This window comes from Scyliorhinus canicula, chromosome 4 (genome assembly GCF_902713615.1).
Source record: "Scyliorhinus canicula chromosome 4, sScyCan1.1, whole genome shotgun sequence".
NCBI lineage: Eukaryota > Metazoa > Chordata > Chondrichthyes > Carcharhiniformes > Scyliorhinidae > Scyliorhinus > Scyliorhinus canicula.
In genome coordinates, this window is record NC_052149.1 from 76256359 (window position 1) to 76283128 (window position 26770).

General features: G+C 42.9%; 1 protein-coding gene across 6 annotated transcripts in view; it reads right to left on the reverse strand.

Annotated features, from left to right (window-relative positions):
* Positions 1-26770, reverse strand: part of efcab7 (EF-hand calcium binding domain 7) — a 150731-nt gene that overhangs the window by 86251 nt on the left and 37710 nt on the right. For 5 of the 6 annotated variants that reach the window (XM_038794488.1, XM_038794490.1, XM_038794487.1 and 2 more), the window contains 2 exons: positions 17731-17884; positions 9916-10040 (listed from right to left, as the gene is read on the reverse strand). In XM_038794488.1, the coding sequence (XP_038650416.1) occupies positions 9916-10040; positions 17731-17884 (279 nt within the window). Of the gene's footprint in view, positions 1-9915; positions 10041-17730; positions 17885-25566; positions 25679-26770 lie in introns of all 6 variants that reach the window. The other variant, XM_038794492.1, reaches the window with a different exon arrangement.

The window sequence follows — 26770 nt, forward strand, 5'->3', positions numbered from 1 at the left end:
TCGAGGAGATCACAAAGATGATTGATGCAGGTAGGGCAGTAGATGTTGTCTGTATGGACTTCAGTAAGGCTTATGACAAGGTCCCTTATGGCAGACTGGTACAAAAGGTGAAGTCACACGTGATCAGAGGTGAGCTAGAAAGATGGATACAGAACTGGCTAGGTCACAGAAGGCAGAGAGTAGCAATGGAAGGGTGCTTTTCTGATTGGAGGGCTGTACCGCAGGGATCAGTGCTGGGACCTTTGCTATTCGTAGTATATATAAATGATTTGGAGGAAAATGTAACTGGACTGATTAGTAAGTTTGCGGATGACACAAAGGTTGGTGGAATTGCAGACAGCGATGAGGACTGTCAGAGGATACAGCAGGATTTAGATCGTTTGGAAACTTGGGCGGCAAGACGGCAGATGGAGTTTAATCCAGACAAATGTGAGGTAATGCTTTTGGAAGGTCTAATACAGGTAGGGAATATACAGTGAATGGTAGAACCCTCGAATATTGACAGTCAGAGAGATCTTGGTGTACAGGTCCACAGGTCACTGGAAGGGGCAACACAGGTGGAGAAGGTAGTCAAGAAGGCATATTGCATGCTTGCCTTCATTGGCTGGGGTATTGAGTATTAAAATTGGCAAGTCATGTTGCAGCTGTATAGAACGTTAGTTAGGCCACACTTAAGAGTATAGTGTTCAATTCTGGTCATCACACTACCAGAAGGATGTGAAGGCTTTAGAGAGGGTGCAGAAGAGATTTATCAGGATGTTGCTTGATATGGAGGGTATTAGCTATGAGGAGAGGTTGAATAAACTTGGTTTATTCTCAATGGAATGAAGGAGCTTGCGGGGTGACCTGATTGGGGTCTACAAAATTATGAGGGGCATAGACAGAGTGGATAGTCAGAGACTTTTTCCATGGGTAGAGGGGTCAATTACTAGGGGGCATAGGTTTAAGGTGCGAGGGGCAAGGTTTAGAGGAGATGTACGAGGCAAGTTTTTTTTTTACACAGAGGGTAGTGGGTGTCTGGAACTCGCTACCGGAGGAGGTGGTGGAAGCCGGGATGATAGTGATGTTTAAGGGGCATCTTGACAAATACATGAATAGGATGGGAATAGAGGGATATGGTCCCCATAAGTGTAGAAGATTTTAGTTTCTACATGCAGCATGGTCGGCGCAGGCTTGGCCGGCCATAGGGCCTGTTCCTGTGCTGTACTTTTCTTTGTTCTTTGATGAGGAACTTCAGTCATGCAGATAATTTGGAGAAGATGGGACTGTTCTCCTTGAAGAGAGGGTTGAAAGGAGAGTTGATAGATGTAATCAAAATAAGGAAGGGTCTGAAAGTAAAAAACTGAAGTAAGAATGAGAGGGACAGATTTAAGGTAAATGGCAAAAGAAGCAAATGAAAGGAGAAACTTTTACATGCAGTAAGTGGCCACAATCTGGAATGTGCTGCCCAAGTGGTGGAGATAAGTTAAATCAAGGCATTCAAGAGTGAATTAGATTATCCAAAAAGGAAGATTATACAAGGTTATGGGGAGACGGTGGGGAATGTTCATTCGGAGAGCCGGCGCAGACACTTCCTCCTTGTGAGCTATAACAATTCTGTGATTTTCAGTTGGACTGGATATCTTCCTGTAATATTATAAACAATTCCACCACCAGCATATTTTTGACAAAGCACCAGATGGCGCTCCAGTCACTCAAATTTCCAGTAGAAAGTTAAAACGTCCCATCACTGAAAGAAAATGCTTTTAATGCTTTCCAAATGCATTGTGCAGTGATTCTCAGAATGGTTTTACATGCAAACTCAACTCAACAAGGGACGAATTGGCTGTGGTAGATTGGAAAAATACATTAAAAGATATGACGGTAGACAGGAAATGGCTAACATTTAAAGAACGAATACACGATTTACAACAAATATGCATCCCTTTGAAGCACAAAACCCCAAAAAGAAAAGTAATCTAACAAGGGTAGTTAACGATTACATAGATCAAATAAAGAGGCTTGTATAGTTGCCAAAAAAGTAGTACGCCTGAGGATTGGGAGCATTTTCAGCAAAGGAGGACCAAGAAACTGAAAAAAAAGGGAAAATAGAATATAAAAGTAATCTAGTGAGAAACATAAAAATGGACTGTAAAAGCATCTATAAATATATATAGGTATCTGCTGCTCTTGTCCTTATAGATGGTAGTGATCGTGGGTTGGGAAGGTGTTGTCTAAGGAACCATGGTGAGTTACTGCAGTGCATCTTGTTGATGGTACACACTGCTGCCACTGTTCGTTGGTGGTGGAGGATTGAATGTTTGTGGAAGGGCTAGCAATCAAGTGGGCTGCTTTGTCCTAGTTGGTGTCGAGCTTCTTCAGTGTTGTTGGAGCGGCACTCATCCATGCAAGTAGAAAGTATTCCATCACACTCCTGACCTGATGATACATATACTAGTGTGCTGAAAGTCATTGATGTATTGGTGGTCATCTTCCAGAATCTATAAAAGTTTGGAACGGTTTCTGCAAATTGGAAGGTAGAAAATGTAACATCACTAAAAAAAAAAGGAGGGAGAAAGAAAATGTGGAAATACAGACCTATTAGCCTGACATCAGTAAAAGGGAAAACACTAGAATATATTATTAAAGGATGCAGTAACTAGATACTTAAAAAATAATGGTAGGATTGAGCAGAGTCAACATGGATTTGTGAAAGGGAAATCATGTTTGGCAAATCTGTTGGGAGATTTTTGAGATTTTAACTAATAGAATAGATAGGGAGGAAACAATGGATGTGGTGTATTTGGGTTTTCAGAACGTTTTCAAAAGGCTCCCACACAAGTAGTACACAAAAGTAAAGCACATGGGATTGGGGATAATATACTGGAATGGACTGAGAATTGGTTAACAGATAGAAAACAAAGAACAAGAATAAATAATAATAATAATCGCTTATTGTCACAAGTAGGCTTCAAATGAAGTTACTGTAAAACACCCCTAGTCGCCACTTTCCGGCGCCTGTTCGGGGAGACTGGTACGGGAATTGAACTCGCGCTGCTGGCCTTTTTCTGCATTACAAGCCAGCTGTTTAGCCCATCGTGCTAAACCAAGATCCTCAGCTGTGACTAGTGAAGTACCACAAAGCTAAGTGCTTGGGCCCCAACTATACACAATCTACATCAATAATTTGGATTTGTGAACAAAGTGTAACATTTCATACTTTGCTGTTGACACAAAACTCATTGGGAATGTGAGTTGTGAGGCTTTAAGGGGATTCAGATAAGCTACTTGAGTGGGCACGAATATGCAGATGGTATATAATGTGTAAAATGTGAAGTTAGCCAATTTGGTAGGAAAAACAGAAATTGTAAGAAATTAGGAAGTGCCAATGTCCTAAGGGATCTGGATACCCTTGTTCATGAGACACTTAAAGTTAATATGCAAGTGCAACAAGCAATTGAGGAGGCAAATGCTATGTTGATCTTTACTGCAACAGAATATGAGTATAGGAATAAAGATGCCTTGCTGCAATCGCATAGAGCCTTGGTGAGATCACTCATGGAGTATTGTGAATTTTTTTGTTCTGCTTACTCAAAGAAGGATATACTCACAGAGGGCGTGCAACAAATATTCACCAGGCAGGTTCCTGGGATAACAGGATTGTCCGTTGAGGAGCGATTGAGGAGATGGGCCTATATTCTCTAGAGTTTAGAAGAATGAGAGGTGATCTCATTGAAATATACAAACTTCTTACAAGGCTCAATAGGGTAGATGCAGGAAGGATGTTTCCCCTGGTTGGGTTGTCTAGAACCAGGGCACACAGTCTCAGAATAAGAAGTATACCAGTTATGTCTGAAATGGGGAGGAATGTCTTCACTCAGAGGGTGATGAAACTGGAATTTTCTACCCAGGCAGCTGTGGAGGCCCAGTCATTGAAGGCAGAGATCTATAGATTCCAAGATATTAAAGACATCAAAGGATATGGATGGTGCAGGGAAATGATACTGTGGTTGATTGGCCGTGGTCTAGTTGAATGGCGGAGTAGTTTCAAGGGGTTGATTGGCCTCCTCTTGCTCCCATTTCCCATGTTCCTATGTTATACTATCTCATGCAGAAAATTATAGAAAAAAATCAGGTACAGCAGAACACAAAGATTTTTTGTTTACTTATAATGCAGGGTGAGATTTCCTATTTTAGGGTATGCACCTCCTTTCCTCTTTTCCCTCCTTCCAAATCATGCACAAGCAGGAGTCATAAGCTTTTAGGCATTCACCAGTAAACTATGCACAACAAACTACTCAAAGGTACAAGTGAGTGTCCTGAAATGATTTCCCTTCCTTCCATTTTTTGTGAAAAGCATCCGGTTCCTCCAAATAGTAGCAAAGCTAATGCAGGAGTTCAGCTTAACAGAAGCCACTCCAACATGCCGAGATGCAAAATTGCTTATTTTAAAACATGTTTCTATACTTACAAAATCTTCATACTTATGGATATTTGGTCCAACAAGCTAATTTCCTTAAAATAAAAGCAAATACTATAGATGCTGGAAATCTTAAATTAAAAACAGAATGTGCTGAAAAATCCAGCAGGTCTGGCAGCATGTATGGAATGAGAATCAAGAATTAATGTTTCAAGTCTGTCTAACTCTTCTTTGGAGGGCTCCAAGAACACCAGTCATCCTTAGGCACTCTGTGAGCATGGCCGTTCTTCACTTAGAGAATGTTGGGAGCTTATTCAAAGAGGGGGAACTTCACAACCAAACTCAGTAATGCCCTTTTGTAATATCTGCAAATGGACTTTCCAATAGGGGTCACAATATAACCATTAGAGAGATGAACTCTGGCAGAGGCACTGAGGCCAATTGTAGAGTCATAACTGCTATCCCAACTGAGATCAGTTAATTCAGCATTGACTGGAACTGAAACTGGTACCACTGGTCTAATTGGCCTAACACTGCATCAAGCCTTTCACCCTAGTTAGAACCTAAATTGTTTTGAACGCAAACCATGAACTTAGTGACTAAAGGAAAGATCAGATCAGCGACAGGTTATTCCGGCCAACATTCTCTTTTGTGATCGTACATACTGCCAGCAATCTCACCTGGGAAAGAATTGCTGTAATAGTGCATCACCCATGTGATATCCTCCACACAGTTAATAGCAATGAAATGTGATTGATGAAGTCACCACACTACTTTCATCATAATTTACAAGTAAAATGTAATCTGTTTTAACTCTGCTGAAACAGATAATATCGTGTAAGATCAATACATTATGAACGTCTTTTTTATTTTAAAAATTCCAACATCTGAGACAAAATTCAAGATTAAAAACAAGACAGACCCACAGATCACAAAGAGCAGACAGAGGCTGGGCTGTTATATATTATGACATCACTATGCCCCAGGCACAACATTATTCACAAAGTTCAGTTTGCAAATGAGCAAAGGAGTGCACAGATTTTAAATGTGTTTGCAGCTGTTTTTTTAAACTACTGCTAGGTTAATGTGCCGCTGTGTTTGTCATCAGCAGTTTACCATCAGCAGCTAAATGTTTTATTATTTTAACCAAGCTCTGATGGACTGGAGTGAATGAGAACTAATTTGTAAAAATTGGGTTATCATTTGATAAAATAACTAAGTCGGTCAAGAAAGGAATATTTCAGCCCAGTGGGCACTTTTGATATCTTCCCCTCCTCCCAAAATGTTTAACCAACTAGATAATACAAATAAAACTAGTGTGTAGTTCTTTAACAAGCTTAACTACATACTGCAATAATTTACAACACTTTGCCATATTGTTTAAACAAAACAAGATTTCAAAATAAAACAACACCAGAGTGTTTCTTGCATCAGATGTCTTTTTTGGTGGAAGCTATTACTGGGATAGAATTATCTACAAAAGAGCCTAAGGGGTATAATTACTTCGAAGGAGAATGTGAAATATGGTCCCACTGAGACGCTGCATTCAGACATTCAATATAGGAAGCCATGACACCTTTTCCGTTTCATCATATATTTATGCTGCCTTTGTGTTTTTGGGTTGCACTGTAGGGAGGGGAAAGAGGTGTCAAGTGAGACATGGCTCTGTTATTTCTCTGTGCCACAGCACTAGAATCATCAGCGCACAATTTTTACAGACGGTCTCTTGGCTCCCATTCACAACCAGAACAGTAACATTTTCCAATTTTCTCTTGGAGCATTTACAGCTGTTATTGTACTGAATGCTGAAAGGAAAATCTAACAGAAGTTGAGAGATGAAGGAAGGAAAGAAAAGAGGGGAAAAAAATCAACATTAACACTACACAAATATTGACTTTACAAAGTCAATATCATGTTATCTTTACCCCTTAGGAACTAAAATTGAAAGAAGCGGATTCTAGTTTTGAAACAAGCAAGCAGTATGTGCAGTCAATACTTTCATTCTGTAATATTTCTTCTTGATCCCAGAGATCAAAATATGGAAAAAAAGAGAAAAAATACTTGTAACTTCAAAATTTGACCTTCTGCTATAATCGATCGCTGCTCAAAATCCACATAAGATTGAATCTACTGGTAAATACGACAGAGATCCAGTATGTTCCCAATCCAATTGTGGAATTCCCATCAGCCTATAAAATCACTTGCCTATTCTTCCATCACATAGTGCCTGCTCCACATATAATACATCAATGCCTAAAGCAGATCCATTCTTTTTCCTCAAACATTTTTCTCAATTTTTGTCCTTCTCAATGGTGATGTCAATGCGCAGATCCATGGGCACCACCTGTCCTCCAGCATGATGTCCAGCTGGCCATTCTTTGTGTGTTCCTCATCCATAACTGCGGCATGCCTACCATTGCCTCGGAAAAATCAGCTAACTCAGCACATGTCAGGGATTGAACCTGGGACCTACAAGTCAGTATGGCTCATGATCACATCACACTAAAGGTATGAAAGTGTTCCCATTTTTGTTCTGGTGTTGCTTCAATTATTCAGGAGTTCAATACTCAATGGCTCAATCACCTAATTTCACTTGGAACTGTTTCCAACTAATTAATTTTGGAAATTAATAGCTTATGGTGAAAGCTTTTCAACCAGAATTCATTTATTTTGGAACATGCTGTATGGAATTTGCTCTTAAGACTGAAATGGTTGAGATGATCACCAGGCCAAATCTTGAATGTTTTATCATGTGACCTGTAAACTGCATTACTGTTTTGGAGCATACTCAGATGCCCTAATCTTTACATAGAATTATAGCAACTTTCTATCTTTGTAATTTTGCCAATCGAGGGTGGTTGTTTGTGTGCGTGTTTGGGTTTGCGGCGAAGCGGAAAGTGAAGGGAAGAAATAGTCATAGCAGATTGCAACAACTAGATAATTCTTGCCTGCATTTCACGGTTAAATATGAAACCTCCTTAGCATGCATTATTATGACAGAAGCAGCATTTGCACTTAATGCATTTTTTTTTAAACAGACAATTTTATTGAGGTATTTTTGGCATTGTAAACAGTAACAATATGCATTAGTGTGCAGATACCAATTACGAAAAATATAGTGCAAATAACAGTACCACTCTCGCAGATAGACCCGCCTATTCTTCCCCCCTACTCTACACTATTCTACCCCCCCCCCCCCCCCCCCCCCCCCGCTGACGATTAGTTCCCCACGAAGAAGTCGATGAATGGTTGCCACCTCCGGGCGAACGCCGATAGCGATCCTCGTAAGGCGAACTTGATTTTCTCCAAGCCGAGAAAGCTTGCCATGTCCGACAGCCATACTTCGGTCTTTGGGGGCTTTGAGTCCCTTCAGGCCAACAGTATCCGTCGCCGGGCTATCAGGGAAGCAAAGGCCACAACGTCGGCCTCTATCCCCTCCTGTACTCCCAGGTCTTCCGACACCCCAAAAATTGCCACCTCTGGACTCATCGCCACCCTTGTTTTCAGTACCCGGGATATGACGTCCGCAAATCCCTGCCAGTATCCCCTGAGTTTTGGACACGCCCAGAACATGTGGACATGGTTCGCTGGTCCTCCCCCACATCTAGAACACTTGTCCTCCAGCCCAAAGAATTTGCTCATCCGGGCCACAGTCAAGTGGGCCCGGTGAACCACCTTGAACTGAATCAGACCAAGCCTGGCACATGTTGCGGTTCCATTTACTCTCCTCAGAGCGTCTGCCCATACGCCTTCCTCCAACTCCCCACCAAGCTCCTCCTCCTACTTGAGTTTAAGTTCCTCGGTCCCTGTGTCCTCCGCTCCCATAAGCTCCTTATAAATATCTGAGACTCTCCCCTCTCCTACCTCACCTCTGGAAATTACCCTGTCCTGGATCCCCCTTGGTGGAAGGCGTGGAAAGGACGGGACCTGTCTACGTACGAAATCCCGCACCTGCAAGTACCGAAAGTCATTCCCCCTCGCTTGCCCGAACTTCTCCTCCAGCGCCCTCATGTTTGCGAAGCTCCCTTCCAGGAACAAGTCGCCCATCCTTCCCACCCCCGCCCTCTGCCACGCTCGAAACCCACCATCCATCTTCCCCAGGACAAATCGGTGGTTTTCACATATTGGGGACCAGACCGACGCTCCCACTTTCCCTGCATGCTTCCTCCATTGGCCCCAAATCCGCAAAGCCGCCACCACTACAGGGCTGGTGGAGTACCTGGCAGGCGGAAATTGCAGGGGAGCCGTGACCAGGGCTGCCAAGCTGGTGCCCCTGTGCACTTAATGCATTGACTGACACTGACAAGTAACAGCTTAATAAAGGAGCAAAATGTTTCTTGACATTGAAAATTTAGTTGCAGAATCAATAATTAGATATTGGGTAAGAAAATGATTGGGCTTGACTGCAACACCTGTTACACTCAAATAGCCTGCTCTATCTGAGTTTATTCAAAGTCAGCCAGTCTTGTTGAACTATGCAGCACTAAGACTCAGTGCCTTCAGGGAAAAGCTAGCAAATAAATACTACTGGCTCTGCTTTTCCGTGTTGTTATTTCATATTTCCAAAATTCATTTTTCTTCTTTCCACAAAGAAATACCTCTAATGTTGCAATTTAAACCTTACTTTTTAAAAAAAAAGCTACTTCTATAATTCACTAAATCTGTACTTGTGCAAGAAGAAAAACCATTAAATATTTATTATTTGTCTGCTCCACTTTCCTGCAACAAGAAATAAACAAGTCGCAAAGTGCAATGATGGAGTGACTAGTAAACAGTAATGTACTACAATAGTTTGAGGTGTACTGTTGACTATGTCCTTAGGGCTACTCTACTGTTTCTGTACTCTTGCCAATTGGGTCAGCGGTGCAAATTATAATGTTCATTATGTCGAGCTATTACTTTTAGTATGGATACTTGAGTCTCTATCGATAAATAACATTTTTATGCTCAGCAACATTTTGACTGAGAAAAAAAAGGAAGGCAATAATGCAACATAACCAGCAGAATTATCCTTAGATTCACACTTCGTCCTGACTTGGAAATTTATCACACTTGCTTTCCTGTGTGGGTCAAAACCCTGGAAGTTTCTGCTCATAGACTACCAACAGGAGGACTGAAGCAGTCAAGGATGGGCAATAAATGTTTGCCTTGTCACAGATACCCATATTCCATAAACAAATAAATTAAGTAAAAAGTGTTTGAATTGAATTTATTTGCTTCCTTTCTTTGCCAATATTTAATTATCACCATATGTTTGTCAGTAAGTTTAATTTACCCCAGACATACAGCTAAAGATATCAATAAGACATAAAATGCTGCTATTCTGAATATGGATTTCACACAAAGTATCAGTCAGCTTTCTTATTTCAGAAGCAGATTATACCTCAGTGTTTTTGGCATGTTATTTTCATTTATTCATTTCAGACTTCTAATAGCTGTAGGTTTCTTTTCTTTCCTCTAAATGCATGAGAAAGGGTGTGCTTCACAGGTCTGAAATCGGAAACTTTAAGAATTACCTTTATTGCTTTGGGCTCCATTAATTTCGTACTTTTTGTGGTGGTAGCTCCCATACTGATGGCAGAAGAAATTGAGGCCCTGCGACTTCGAGCAGATGAGGGTCTTGATGAAAGTCTGCTCTCAACTGAAATACAATCATGCGTATAGTTACATCAGTTTTAGTTTGAACATCAGAGAGCTTGTGAAAAGATAAAAGGCCCTGTTATACTACCATTTCCAATTGATGACCGAGCCTGCTTATAGCAATTATTAACCTAGCAGACCCAAGATATACTGCCATTTTCAAATCAGGGACAGAGATGCCCAATGCAGATACACTTGCATCCATTCACCCAAAATACAACAATCCTGCCATTTAGAAAAGCCGCAGTGGGATAACTGCTATTTTTCCTGCCATATCTGTACTTAATTACTATTTACTATTCAAGGCCGAATGTTATTAAAAGCCAGGAATTTACATGGTTATAGGTGGAGTCAGTAACAGAACGCACTGTCACTCCCAATGTCGGCAAAATCTCATGCCAGTCAGCCAATTGACAGCTGGCAGGTGGCAGGGTGGGGAAGTAGGCTGTGGGGAGTTGGATAATGAACTGGAGACCATTGTGTCAGCTGACGGCAAAGGATGTGCCAGAACCTTCTTTAAAGGGTTGCAAGCACTAGAAAACAACTGAAGGGCTCCAGCAGTGCAGCCAGCCATCCCTCAAGCAGCTCAGAGAAGGTTAATTAGGTTGATTCCTAGGGTGAAAGGACTGCCTTATGAGGAAAGGTTGCGTAAGTTGGGCCTAGAAGAATGAGAGGTTATCTTATTGAAACATATATCATTCTGAGAGGGTGGGCAGGGTAGATACTGGGAGGATGTTTCCCCATGCGGGCACATCTAAAATTAGGCAGTATTATTTAGGGTAAGGGGTCACCCATTTATATCTTAGATGAGGAAGAATTTTGTTTCCAGCAGGTTGTTAATCTTTGGAATTCTCTAGCCCAGTGAGGCTGGGTCACTGGACATATTCAAAGGTGGATTCGATAGATTTTTGATCTACTAAAGGAGTCGAGAGATATGTTGGGGAGTAAGGGTGGGGAAGGGTGGAGGTACGAACGTGCAGCTGAGGCCCTGATCAGATCATCCATAACTTATTAAATGAAGCAGCAGATTCAAAGAGCCGCATGGCCTACTCTTGCTCCCATTTCTTGTGCTCTTCCGTACCTCCTACAATCCAGCCAGCCATCCCCTCAAGGCCGCCTGCAATCATACGAATTTAGGAATTAGGAGCAGGAGTTAGGAGTAGGCTATTTAGCCCCTTGAGCCTGTTTCACCATTCAATAAGATCATGACTGATGTGATTGTAATCTAAAATCCACATTCCTGCTTACCCCCAATAACCTTTTTTGCCCTTGCTTATCAAAAATTTTTCTATGTCAACCTTAAAAATATTGAAAATCTCTGCTTTCACCACCTTTTGAGGAAGAGAGTTCCAATGACCCTCAAAGAAAAATAATTCTCCTCATCTGTCTTAAATGGGCAAACTCTTATTTTTAAACAGTGATCCCTAGTTCTAGATTCTCCCTCAAGAGGAAACATCTTTCCCACATCCAACCTGTCAAGACCCCTCAGGATCTTGTATGTTTAAACCAAGCTGCGTCTTACTCTGCTAAACTCCAGCAGATACAAGCCTTGCGTGCCCAACCTTTCCTCAAAAAATAACCCGCCCATTCCAGGTATTAATCTAGTAAACCTTCTTTGACTGCTGTCAATGCATTCACATCCTCCCTTAAATATAAAGATCAATATTGCACAGAGAATCCAGGTGTGGTCTCACTAGTGGCCTTTATGAATGAAGCATAATCTTCCTACTTTTGTATTCAATTCCCCTCTCAAACAATCACATTCTATTAGCTTTCCTAGTTACTAGCTGAACCTGCACCCTAACCTTTTGTGATTCGTGCACTAGGCCACCTTGATACCTCTGCATCAGAGCTCTGCAATCTCTTGCCATTTGGACAATATGCTTATTTTTTATTCTTCCTGTCATAATGGACAATTTCACATTTGCCCACATTGTACTCCATTTACCTCCCTATCTTTGTAGCATCAGCAAATTTAGCAATCATACTGTCAGTCACTTCATCCAAGTCATTTTTATAAATTGTAAAAAGTTGAGGTCTTAGCACTGATCCCTGTGGCACACCGCTCGTTACATCTTGCAAACCAGAAAATGACCACTGGTCACATCTTGCCAACCAGAAGATGGCCATCCTCTCAAACCTGCCAGCAATCCAGCCAGCTATCCTCTCAAAGCTTCCTGCATTTCAGCCAGCCATCTCCTAAAGTTCCAGCCAACAGTGCAACCCTACCAGATGGAGAAAGCCAAGAAGTCAGCGAAGTTGGCATAGTGAAGGCTATCAGGGAGAGGATCGGAGAAACAAGATCCAAATTGCACGATGGTTCTGGCTTGACTTGCTGCATGTTCTCCTACAGGACACTTGGGAAAGGCAGGAGATCCTCTTCCCCAGGGACAGGATGAGGAAACCACCCCGTTTAATTAAGAAAACCTGGATAGAGATCACGGAGGTCACCAGCTGTGGGGTCATCCGAAGAACCTGACTGCAGTGCAGCAAGGTGCCAATGACCTTCTCCATTCCACCAAAGTGAGCATTAAACTTTGGTTCCCTTTGAGGGATAAGTGTGAGGGTGTGGCTGCTGGGGAGGGAATGTCAACATGTTGCTATTTATGGGTTGAGGCTTCTGCTTCTCCTATGAAAGGAATGGATGCAGTTTGGTCAACGGGGCACAAGGCTGGCAGTAACGACTTCCAAAATTGTTCCAGAGTGGCCACATGCAATCAAGAGGCTCTAAAGTCAGCAGTTAGGGTGCCAGCCGCTTAGGTATTGCCCTAGTCTTAGTTTGATAACTGATAATCCTCTTCCTTGGTCTGACTGGACAAGAGAGCCCAAAAGGCCAAAGAAAGGGCCCAGACTGGCAGTAGGATTCCATTTCTTGCAACCCTATTGCCAATGGAAAAGGTGAGTCAGGAGTGTGGTCGCAAGAAAGTGAGTAGCGTCATGACCAGGCATGCTGTTCCTTTGTCCTCTACTGTATATATGACAATCTGAATACAATTGATTCTGGAGACTTTTTTGGAAGGGCTTTGATCTTATTGTTCATTCACATAAGTCGGCTTAAAGAAAATAATTCCTGTTTCTGGGGGATAGCCATCCACCTTTGAGGAGTAGGAGGGGACCTCAGAAGTTGCAAGACCACATCATTCCCCTGGACCCTCCAACAGTCAGATACTTTCAGGTCAGTGGGTATTTGTTTGCATTGAGATTCAGAGTCACAACCTAATGGGAATAGCATATAGACATCTGTCTAGCTGTCAACGGCTGTGATAGCTGAGGTCAATGACTCAGAAGAGACCAGGTTAATGCTGAGCCCCAGCTGATGACAAACCTTTGGAGTTATCAGTTAAACGGCAGATGCTGCAATTTGAAGTTAGATGTGTGGAGTTCTGGCAAAGATTCCAGAAAAGGCTTGCATTCCCTGGCTAAAAGGGTGGAGTATTCCATCCAGGCCAAGAAAGCTGCCATTTCCCTCTTGTCTGGACAGGTGCCATCTGAGGATCGGAGGAAGGCTTCCACAAAATGTGGAGGCTGTTCACCAACCTGTTCAAAAACCTGTTCATAACCAGCACCCAGTAAAGCGAGCATAACTCGGGCCACCGCCTGGCCCAGCAAGTGCTTAATAACATTTGTTTTTTAAAATTTATTTTTTCTCCATTTGTTTGTATATTATTTCCTGAACCACAGTAGTTGTAAATTCTTATGGATTCATGTTTTGATGTTGTATTGCTGTACAAAGTATGTTATCAACTGTTTTAACCAGATCCAGCAGACTAGTGTTGCAAATATATGGTACATAATTCATATGTTTCAGAATCTAACTTTTAGTTTTAGGAATTAAAGGGTAGTAAGATAAGTGGACCTCTGATTGAGAATCTGGTAATGATATATGGATATAAATACAATTCAAACAAATCTAGGTTTATGACACTTCAAAGGTAACCTATGTTTATCTTATAAGGTCATGGTTGATGGTGAAACAAATGTACAAATTAATGATCTATCTCTAAGTTTGTAATGGAGCCAAAATGGAAAAAGGGTCATAAACTCCATTAGCATGTACATTATTCACATAGGTCATAAGCAGTTTTGTTACAGGCAAAATAGTTTGTTAACATTTCTGTTTGAAACATCCCAAAGCATGCCACATTGGCATGGGGATCGTGATTTAGGGTGGAGCCTCGTTTGGAAGGTACTTTGTTGCATTTATCGATATGCATGTTTGCTGACTGAGCAAGCAGTCCAGTTTTGGAAGAGGCAGTTGCAGCTTTGTTTTCATATGGACTGTGGTGGGAGAGCCAAAAGCAATTAAATTAGTCAGGCTTGCCCCCCCGAAGCAGGGAAAATACTAACTTTATCGCTAACTGCACAAAATGTGAGGCTCAACCTCAGTTTGCAATTTGTGAGGAAAAAAGCAGCTGGAAGATTTGACTATAGCGAAGCTAGAGGAAGAAACCTACAATGGTTCTCACAGAGCCCTGTGGCATAAGGTAGTATTCAGTTCACTTGAAAGCAGTCAGTTAGGTCAGTCAGCAGGAGCTGTGAACCATCTGCAGGACTAGAAGTGTAGAGGCCATTAGGACCAAGGCGTCTTCCTACATTTTAAATCCCGAAACAAGAAGGCAATGAAGCCCAAGTTTGAACTGAAAAGTCCAGTCGTGAGGTTTTGAAGATCATGTGGAGGATCAGTTAGCCCAAATGCTAATGGGAATATCCCCAGGAAATTCCATACCTTGGCGTTTAGCTGGAACATGAGAGGAGAAATCAAAATTACTTCTAGAATGCTGTGGCCTGCCTTTGGGTTTTTCCCAAGAAAAGTGAATGAGCCTTCAGACTTCTTATAATATGTAATGGAACTCTTTGAGGGTAAGTAACAGGTACAACTGAGTTTATAACATAAGTCTTAATAAACTATAGTGTAAGTTAATGGTGATTGCTTTGTTTACTTTCTTTTTGTATAAAGGTTGCTTTTGTCTGAAAATAAATTTTGTGGTATAATTAATTACCTGGTGTTTGGATTTCTTTTAAAATGTTAAAATGTTAATGATCTCAACATTAACAGCCCAATGTTGGAACATTAACAGGAACTTAACACCAGGATTGAATGCTGAAGATGCATGAGCTCTGCATGCCACTGGCTGGTCCATGAGTTCAATTTAATAGTGGTAAGGCGAGAGGTGAATGAGGTGCCTGAAATCTCCACTGGCCATCTCAGGTTAGCAGACAGGTAAAGTGTACCTTGCAAGGGTGGAGGATTAGCTGGCTTCTGTGTCCGGAGATCATCTGAGGCCACTCCAAGTGTGGACACAGCCTCTCTGCCAGTGACATAAGTGCCTCATGTCGTGACAATGACAGAAAACACATTTACCAGGCAGGATCCCTCAACATACTGGGGCCCAATAAGCCTCAAGCAGTCAGAGGTGGTAGTCAAGATCATCCCTGCCAGGGGTGATTCAGGTCAGCAAACTGCCTCCTCTACTGCTGGCAGCACAGTGGGAGCATCACAGGGGAACAGCTGACACGGGGAAAAGGTGCCTGGGCTTCCAACTGAGGTAAATACCTCCCAAGCCTCCATTCTGTGGAAGTCATTGTGCCCTCCTTGCGGGTCCTTGTGTCTTTCAGGGTGCTGCGACTAGACATGAGCTTCCTCCTCATCCTCCTCATCTGCACACTCCACTCAATCCCCACTGGTCAGGACATCCCCTCTCTGTAGAGGGAGGTTATTTTATTTTCATTTTTTTTAATAAATTCAGACTACCAATCTTTTTTTTTCCAATTAGGGGCAATTTAGTATGGGCAATCCACCTACCTGCACATCTTTGGGTTGTGGGGATGAGGCCCATGCAGACACGGGGAGAATGTGAAAACTTCACACGGACAGGGCCCTAATTGAACCCGGGTCCTCAGCGCCATGAGGCAGCAGTGCTAACCACTGCACCATCATGCCGCCTGTAGAGGGAGGTTATGCATTGCAGCAAACCACTATGATCTGAGAGACCCTCGTTAGACATACTGAAGTGTCCCACCTGATTGACTCAGGAACCTGAATTTCATCTTCAGGAGACCTATGGTCTGCTCAATGGTTGCTCGGGTCATCATGGGACTGGAGTTGCATTTTTCCTCTGCTTCCGTCCTCGGCTTCCTCACTTATATTAGAAGCCATGACTTTAGTGGGTAGCCCTTGCTGCCAAGAATCCAACCATGAAGATGCACAGAGGATATGAAAAGCTCAGACACCTTGGTAGAGTGGAATCCCAACCAGTTGATGAAGGCTTCTGGCTGGATTGTAGGAGACTTGATGGCAATATGCATGCAGTCTTCTGCACCTCACACCTGGCACAAGGATCTGTTATGGCTTCTCAGGAGAGGTGCAGCCTTTAGCAATACTGCTGCCCTGACATCTGGAAGTAACTCACCCTCTGCCTGTACACGCTGCAGAGTACCTTTTTCTCCACGGTAGAGCTTGCTGCTTGTCCCTTAGGCGGCCTTCTAGTGTTTCCCCACCCTGAGGTTTCCTTTGTAGGTGGTCAAGAGGTATTGTTCCTGTCTGGTTCCATGCGGCTGTCTGGTTCCATGTGGCTGCACCTTCCCCTTCCTCTTTTTTGGAAGACTAGCCTCTTGAGTGGATGATACCCATCGCAGATGGGCACTGCCAATCTGAAGGATCACACTCTCGGATGCTTCCTCCAAAACCCCAACCCACTTAGCCTTCTTTCAATGCACCCAAGTGCAGGTAGCCAGATAGCACTATGAATAAAAGCAAATTACTGCAGATGCTGGAATCTGAAACCAAAACAGAAAATGCTGGAAAATCTCAGCAGGTATTGAATGCATCTGTGGAGAGAATACAGAGCTAACATTTCAAGTCTGTATGACTCTCTGTCAGAGTTCTATGGAGATTGGACCCCAAAGTTCTGGCACCTGAACTGGAATATGTTACTGCTGTGCTGTCCCAGCTTCCTACTGAAGATATGCTGCCTCACCAAACTGCTGCCAAACATAGCACTGACCTAAACTGCCATCCCATGCTGCCCTCATATAGTTGCCAGGGCTCTGATGCCCTGTGGACCCCGTGCTCTTGGAACAAACCCGTAGAATTCTGGTCAATTAGCACTTAAATTACCTTAAATATTATTCAATTTGCTTGTTTTCCCAACCATGCGCCATTCCCATTTTACTTGCTATCTGACCCTGGTATTATCTGGACCAATGCCTACCCATGCAATCTTTCGCACTCTACCCCTTGCCTTTGCTTCCAACACTGTCTGCAAAGGGGCAATGAAAGTATTGGCAAAGTGCCCAAAACTATTTTAAACTTAAAAATAGATGTAACCATATTATGTACATTTTGGAAGTGCTATTTTAAGTAATCTTGTCTTAATAAGATTTAAAGCTTTTCAAAACCTGACTAACTGCAAATCTACTCACTCAGATTAACTCAACAAAAGTAATTCCATATCACAATAATTGATACTTCCATGAAGCACAACAGTGAACTGTAATTTCTTTCAGATATACTAAGAACATACAGAGAAATTGCTATATCATGGGGTAAGTTGAGCGTCATAACATTATCACAGTTTTAAAACACAGTTTAAAACAAAGTAATAAAATTCTAATATTAAAGTACTGATCAATTTTTAAAATTTTCTTGAAAAGTGACTGATAATGCAGAAGAATGCTGTGCTCATGTTTACCTTTTCTGGGGATTATTTCGGTCTCTGGATTTTGAGACGGTGAAGCGGCTATTAAACTTCCAAACTGTTGCTGCTTTATCTTGGCATTAGCCTCTAATTTTGCTACTGCAGTCTTTTGACTTGTTTCAACTGTTGCCAAGAATAGTTTACAAAACTGCGAAATGAAGGACAATACTGATTAGTAGTTTCCCCTGTGTGTGTGTCTGCGTGCGCGCGCGGGGGGGGTTTGGTGAAGATAGGTTCGGCACAACATTAAGTATGAATTTCAAAAAAAGGCTGACATATGGAAAGAAAGAATGTGCAATATGGAGATAAGGCAGGGGACTGGGACTAGGTAAAATGCTCCTTCAGAGAGCCAGTGCCAAATGGCCTCCTTCGGTACTGTTAGTTTTGTATTAAAGGAAACAACCTGTTCAGCAAAGAAAATCTAAACAATAAATTTATCATTTGAAATAAAGAGTAATAAAAGGTGAGCTTATGGGTACTCGCATGGGGCTCAGTTATGTCCATCTTGTTGTGGAGTATGTGGAACATTCTTTGTTCCAGGCCTACTCAGGCCTCCTCCCCACAACTCTTTTTCCTTTACATTGATTAGTGTATAGATGTTGCTTCATGCTGTCGTCTGGACTTGGAAATATTTATTGATTCTGCTTCCAATTTCCATTCCTTTCTCACCTTCCCAAGCTCCATTTCCAACACTTCCCTTCCCTTTCTTGACCTCTCTGTCTCCATTTCAAATGATAAACTGACCACCAATACCCATTACAAGTTCACCAACTCCCACAGCTACCTCGTCGACAGCTCCTTGCACCCCGCTTCCGTAAGGACTCCAGCCCATTATCCCAGCTTCTCCACCTCCGTTGCATCTGTTCTGATTATGCCAAATTGAAAAAAAGTGCTTCTGACATGTCTGTCTTTTTCCTTAACTGAGGTTTCCCCCTGCCCTCTGTGGTTAACATGGTGCTCAACTTGGTCCGACCCATTTCCCGCACCTCTGCCCTCACCCCTTCCCCTCCATCTCAGTTCCATGATGGGACCATCCTTGTCCTCACTTTTCACCCCCTCAGCCTCCGCATTCACAGGATCATCATTCGTCATTTCCGCCACTCCACTATGATAGCACCACAAAACATATCTTCCCCTCATATCCCAAATTTACATTCCACAGGGACCACTTCCACTGTGACATCCTGGTCCAACTCTCCATCACCCCCAACTCTTTATCTTCTTCCCATGGCAGCTTACCTTTCAATTGCAGAAGCTGCAACACCTGCCCCCTTTACCTCCACCCTCCTCACCATTCAAGGTCCCAAACATTCCTTTCCGGTTAAGCGACATTTCATTTTGGCTTATTGTACTCACTGCTCCCAATCTGGACTCCTCTACATTGGGGAGATTAAACATAGACTGGGAGATCACTTTGTGGAACATCTTCGCTCAGTCCACAAGCATACCAACTTCCCTGTAGCTTGCCATTTCAACTCGAGCATCTTGCTGTCATGGCCACATATCTGTCCTTGACCTGCTGCAATGTTGCACTGAAGCCTAACACAAACTGGAGGAGCAGCACCTTCCAAATAGGCACGTTACAGCCTATTTGGAAGATGCTGCTCCTCCAATTTGTGTTGGCAGGGTGCTCAACTTGAGATGGGTTCAGCAATGAGCTCAACAACTTTAGACGGTGACCTTTCTCCTCCATCCTTACCCCTTCTTTGATCCAAATTTTCTTTTGTCCAGATGCAACCCCCCATCACCCTACTTCCCTCCCCCAAAGGGATTTCTGTTATTTGTTCTCAGATTTTGCTTTCACTGAGCATTGACCTTTGTTCTCCTATTAACACATTCTGCTATTTTACCTTAATGCCACTATCTGCACCTTTCATTATCCATCACACTACCATTAACACTTCCTCTATCTTGTGTCCTACACATCTTTGTTGCAATTGCTCCTAGCTACCTCGTATCACTGACAACCTGCTTTGCTCCACCTGTCCCAGTCATATACAGTGTATAACCCATCACATTTAATTTACACACACACACCCACACACATGCCCCCCCTACACCCAAAAGTTTCTCCTCTCTACCTCCAAGCACAACCTATTTCTCTTGTTTGTGACCGAAAAGCTCCAAATAAGTCCCTCAGCAGAAACCATGGGAGAGAAACAGCCAGCCAGAGGAAATCTTCCAATTCATAACCCAGTCTACTGGCATTTTGATCAGAGGCTCTGGAGGCCACAGTGCGGTCCATGGGCCACCATTTGAACAAGACTGATAGCATATCAAGGTTTTTCCAGAAATATACTTTTAATATATTTCAGAAAATACTCCTCAATCCCGAAAACATGAAACAAACTATTGCAATATCTTGTATCTTTTAGGAGGTATTGCTTTTGAACTGGAAAGCAGAGGGAGAGCCTGGAGAGGAGGGTTGGGGAGGTGGGGGGACAGGGAGCTACGGTACAGAGCTGAAAGGGGTGGGGAAAGAGCCGAGAGGGGAAGGGAAAGCCGGGGGAGGCGGAGAAAGTGGGGAGAGAGGCAGGGGAGGCGGAGAAAGAGGCGGGGAAGGTGTGGAGGGAGCTGGAGTGGGGAAAGTGGGGAGAGAACCTTGGGAGGAGGGGGCAGAAAGTGGGGAGCAGTAATCATGTTTTTAAAAATAATCTTGTTCTGCAAGACCAGAAAGCTTTTAGGCAGCACAGGTGAAATTGACCAGAGTCATGTGTTTTCGGCCTGGGTTATACAATGTTGTTTGATTGGGGGGGGTGTCACTGTGGAGTTAATGTGTTTTCAGCCTGCAGAGTTTAATTTGTTGCCAGCTTGGGGAGATGATGTCATTGCTGGGTGGAGCTATGGTATTCAGACATTTTAGGAAAGCTTTTTGAGTTGAGTTCTAGTCTGCTACCCTTTTAGACCACAAGTAAAGTCTTTGGCTCATAGTAGGATAGTTAAAAACAAAGAGTAAAACTATTTAAATAAGAGCTGACTTGTCTGAGGATCGAGGGGGGCGGAGCTGAAATAAACCAATTGAAACAGCTTTTTGAAGATATCTAGTCAGAGTCTGCAGGGTTCTAACAGGAGCCAAACCTGTTCTGGAAAGAAAGTATTACCCTGTGCCATTGGGATGTGGGATGGATTGAGAGCTGTATGTTTTTTCCTTACTTGTTGTTTAATTGAGAATTGGAATAGTAATTAAGGATATTGAATTTAATGTACTGAGTAGTATTGTTTAAGGGGTAACTGTAAGCTATTTTCAGGTGTGATGTTAATGGGTTTAATAATATATTAGTAATAAAGTTTTGTTATGACTTTATTATATGCTGTTGAGGAAATTCACCCTTCTTGCATTCTCAATGGGAGCTTCAGACGACATGGTGAGGGTTCACCTCATGGGTGAAATGTCTGTACAATGCCCGCAAAGCGAACGTTCAGCCCAACACTACCAGCTCTGAATACTCCCAGTTGCACAGAGGCACCAGGCATATTGCCTTGCGAGATGAGAGATGCTGGAAGAGAATCCGCAAAGGAGGCAGAGAACATAGGGTATCACTCTATGCGGATAATTTTCTCCTCTACATCTCGGAACTGCAAAACAGCATGAACAAAATCATGAAGCTTCTGGAAGAGTTCGGGCATTCTCAGATGACAAACTTAACTTGGGCAAAAGTGATGAACCGAGAGAGGGGGGGGGGGAGAATTCAAGAATCTCTAAAAAAGTCTGGCCCTCCTGAACTTGCAATACTCCCACTTGGAGCCATGGCCGAGAGAGTTAGGGGGTGGGTAAAGGAATCCTCCTGCACGGGAACGACCCTCCAAGCCCTCGCCACGACAGCGCTCCCACCCCGCCGGCAAAACACTCAACCAGCCCCATGGTAGTAACAGCACTAAGAACCTGGAACCAGATGAAACAGCATTTAAGTTTAACGAGGTGTCCACCATGGCCCCCATCTGCGGCAACCACAGATTTCTACCAGCCATGCTAGACACCACCTTTAAGAGATGGAGACGGGACGGGGGGGGGGGAACAAAAGCGGTGAGGGACTGTTACACAGGGGACAGTCTTGCAACCTTAGAAGAGCTGATGGGGAGACTGGGACTAACGAATGGGCAGTAACGCAGACATTTATGGATCAAAAACTTTCTCCACAAGGAGACAACGAGGTACCCTCGGGCCCCAAGAGACACAATATTGGAGGAGCTTGGAAAAGGGGAACTGCGGGGACATATATGGATGACTTTTAGAAAGGAACAGGACAGAACTAGGGAAAAGTGGGAGGTGGAATGAGGGACGGAAGTAAGGTGGGGTCTCTGGAGCGAAACACTGAACAGGGCCAAGTCCACCTCCTCCTGTGCAAGGCTAAGCCTAATGCAGCTTAAAATGGTGCACAGAGTACACCTAATCAGAACTCGGAAGAGTTGGTTCTTCCCGGAGGTGGAGGACAAATGTGACCAGTGCCAGGGAGGCCCGGCCAACCACATCCACATGTTCTGAACAGCCTTCTTCGAGGCAATGTCTAAGATTGTGGGGGTGAGGGTGGAGCCCGAGAGTGGCAGTCTTCAGGATATCGAAGGATATCGAACCAGTCAGAACCAGACCCAAGGAAACACCGAAGGGGCGCCCAGGGAGAGATCGACATAGGTACTAGAGGGCCCCTCACAAAGCTATAAGAATAAAACAAACACCAGAACAAAACATCTACAGTGAAAGGAAGGGCCTAGGATAGGACCTGGCGACAGCATAGTAGGGGGAGGGGGGGTGCCAAAAAGGAACAATGTATAAATTATAACCGTTTCATCCATTTCTTGTAGAGTGTAAAAATGCAAACTTTAATAAAAATATATATTTTTAAATGAAATGGTCTCCTTCTGGGATCTAACTATAGTATGATATAACTATATCATATATAACTATAGTATGATATAGTATATAGCATAAATGCTTCACAGCTCCAGGGTCCCAGGATGATTCCCGGCTGGGTCACTGTCTGTGCGGAGTCTGCACGTCCTCCCTGTGTGTGCGTGGGTTTCCTCCGGGTGCTCCGGTTTCCTCCCACAGTCCAAAGATGTCAGAGGTAGGTTCTTTACTCAGAGAGTAGTAAGGGCGTGGAATGCCCTGCCTGCAACAGTAGTGGACTCGCCAACGCTAAACGCATTCAAATGGTCATTGGATAGGCATATGGACGATAAGGGAATAGTGTAGAGGGACTTTAGAGGGGTTTCACAGGACGGCGCAACATCGAGGGCCGAAGGGCCTGTACTGCGCTGTAATGTTCTATGTGCAGGTTAGGCGGATTGGTCATGCTAAATTGCCCGTAGTGTCCTAAAAAGTAAGGTTAAGGGGTGGGGGGGGGGGGGGGGGGGGGGGGGGGGTTGTTGGGTTACAGGTATAGGGTGGATACGTGGGTTTGAGTAGGGTGATCATGGCTCGGCACAACATCGAGGGCCGAAGGGCCTGTTCTGTGCTGTTCTATGTTCTATGTATTTTCATATATATGGAAAGTTATCATTCTGGGTCCCTGCTATTGTTTTAAACTCCTCCAGCTGACATGGATTGTTGTTTTTAAAGAAGGTAGGTTTTGGGCTAAGCTCCATTGTGTTTGACATCATCAAGTTTTCTAGCCTACTGTTTTCAAACAAGAAAAATCAAGACGAAGCTGATTAGATGACACCAATGTAACATTTTAAAGTGTGTAGTTTGGAGCAGGGAAAGAAACTATGGCAGGTAAGGAAATTGCACGTTTTCAGAATTGGGGGGGGGGGGGGGGGGGCGTGGAGAATAAAATTAAGTTTTTTCAAATGATTTCAATAAGGATTTTAAGGTTGGTGTGTAAGTGAGACAATCATTCTCCTTTACATAATACACAAATATGATGTGTTTTATTTTATATTTCAAATTTCATTGAACCATTCGATTTTTATTGCTCAGCCTTTGAGATTTTCAACTGTTTTATGCCAGCTCAAAAGCAACATTTTGAATAAATAAACAAAATCTGTTTTGTACTGTTGGATATATTTAGATCCACATTACTGAGTAGCAGAACATCTTGGTGCTCTAGTATTATGCGCTATTAATGTTATATTAGAAGGACCGAACAGAGCAGAAACGTGGGATTTTGACTACTGCCTGCATGGGCTGAATAGGTCAAACAGCCTTTTTCTCTGCCGTAATCCAGGGAAGTGGGGCACTAATCTGCCTTTGTGTTTAATCATGTATGATTTTTATAGAGCCTGCGGAGCAGCTCGACTGCTTTTTCTGTCTCTATATTAAAAAGAAATTGTAACATGTAAACCACTCAACTCAGCTTAAATGATTTTCACAGTAACTTCATTGCAGTGTTAATGTAAGCCTACTTGTGACAATAATAGATTATTATTAGATCAATTTAGAATTGTAGGCCAGGATTTTACCACTTTGCCACAGCATGTCTCCCCCTGGCAGTGTGCCATTTGAATCTCCATTTAGTTCAGTGGGACCAAACCCACGACCACTACCATCTGGAAACGACAAGGGCAGCAGATACCTAAGAACTCCATAACATGGAAGTTCCCCTCCAAGTCACCCACCTTCCTGACTTGGAAATATATATATATAAATATTTTTTAATTTAGAGTACCTAATTCATTTTTTCCAATTTAGCCTGGCCAATTCACCTACCCTGCACATCTTTGGGTCGTGGGGGCGAAACCCACGCAAACACAGGGAGGATGTGCAAACTCCACATGGACAATAACCCTGAGCCGGAATGGAACCTGGGACCTCGACGCCATGAGACTGCAGCGCAAACCACTGTGCCACCGTGCTGCCCGTGAGGCAGCAGTGCTAACCACTGTGCTGCCCTGACGTGGAAATATATATATCCCCATTTCTTCACTGTCACTGGGTCAAAAATTTGGAACTCCCTCCGTCACAGCACAGTGGGTGTACCCACACCACGTGGACTGCAGTGGTTTAAGGCAGCTCACCACCTCCATCTCAAGGGCAATTAGGAATGGGGAACAAATGCTGGCCTAACCAGCGAAGCCCACACCCCATCAAAAAATAATTTAAAACAAAATCCCACAAGGCGGACGGAGGCCGTAAAATCCTGGCCATATGAATCACGGAATATTCCAGCAAGGAGGCCATTCAACCTATTGAGTCCTCACTGTCTCTTTTGTAGAGTAATCCAGTTAGTTCTATTCCCTCACTATTTTCCCATATCTATATCTCTGCATTTTTTTCCTTTCAGGAATTCATCCAATTTTTTTTGAAAGCTACTACCCTATCAGAAAGTGCATTCTAAATCCTAACCACCTATTACATTGTCTAAAGTCCTTTTGCCATTCACTTTAAATCTATGCCTCTGGGTATTAACCCTTCAAACACTGGAAAGTTTTTCTTTAGTTAAACTATGCAAGTCCTTCATACTTTTGATTCCCTCAATTAAATCTCTGCTCCAAGGAGAAAAATCCCAGCTTCTCCACTCTATCCACTTAAATCTGGAAAATTATTCCTGCCTCATTAATAATAACTGGCAAAGCTCATCAGAAGAGCTCATTCCCAAAGCAAGGGTATTCTGCATCATTTACGTACTGTCAGTCACATTAGATCCATCCTTTTTCACTTCTAAATGCAAGTAGATTTTATTATAGCCTCAGCATATTGCTTTTCCGCCTTTCAATAGGCAATAGTCTGTGTAAAGTAACAATGCTGCAATATAGAAAATAATCTAAAGAAATGAAGGATTAGAAATGAGAATTTCTCCTGAGGAAACTGATCGGTATTCCTCCCGATTCCCCAAAACCTGTCTACATCTAAAAGGCACTTTTCAGCCGTGTGATGGAATACTTTCCACTTGCCTGGATTTGGGTAGCTTCAACAACACCCGAGAAGCTTGGCAACATCCAGGACAAAGCACCCTGCTTGAGTGACATCCCATCCAAAACCTCCAACACCAAACCAACATCAACACTGCAATAAAATTGTACATTAAGGCAGATTGGATTTGCAGGTAGTGGCCAACAACTGGCACAAACCATTGATTACATTTACACTTCCACACAGATGTCCTATGGGTTTTTGCACTGGAACTCGCAGTGATTAGAAATGCAAAACAGCATGACACCCTCTGCAGAGGATCTGGCACTAAACAGGGCAAATCAATTGTACATCTCCTTGACCAATCAGATTGAAGAATTTTTACTGAGCCACGTAAAGTCCCAAATGGGGAGTGCAAGTTAGAATCCAGTAAGCTAGAATTCGATGTAAAATCACGTGCAGAAAGCAAAACAAAGAAATGGAAAGAGCATCAAGAGACAAAAATAAAAAAATGTTTCATTCAATTTTTAAAAAAATCTCCAACAAGTTAAATCTCGATAATGGGATTCCACACATTTTGTTTTAATTGTTCATGGGATGTTGGCATTTCTGGCAATGTTATTGCCAACCCCAAATTGCCCTTGAAAAGTTCTTGAACCACTACAGTCTATGTGATGTCAGTACACCCAGGGAGTGAGTTAAAGGATTTTGTAGCAGTAAAGGAAAGGCTTGTGGATGATGATGTTCCTAAGTATCCACTGCCCTTGTTATTCTGAGTGGTACAGGCTGTGCGTTTGGAAGGTGTTGTCGAAGAAGCCTTTTTAGTTGCTGCAGTGCAGCTTGTTGATTATACACACAGTCGTCACCTTGTGTCATTGGTGGAGAGAGTGAATTTTTAAGGTGGTGAATGAATGTTTAAGAATGAACATTGCATAACCGCAAACCCTAGCACAACATATGCTAACATCCTCACTACGTTAAATACGGTATTGTGGAGTCCGCTCTATTCACATTCAAAAGTAGATTCCACCGTACTGGTAACTGCACGATTCTAACCTATTTGTGGTCACTATTTTGTGCTATGGAGAAATCACACCACTGACGTGCACAGATACAGTTAAATCAGTCACCACTGGCTGCAACTGACAGCACACTGTCTCTGGAGAAACATCAGCTTGTGCCGGCTCTTCACCAACAGAAATTTTATCATGTTTATATTTCACCAGGTCTGCCACCATTCTCTAC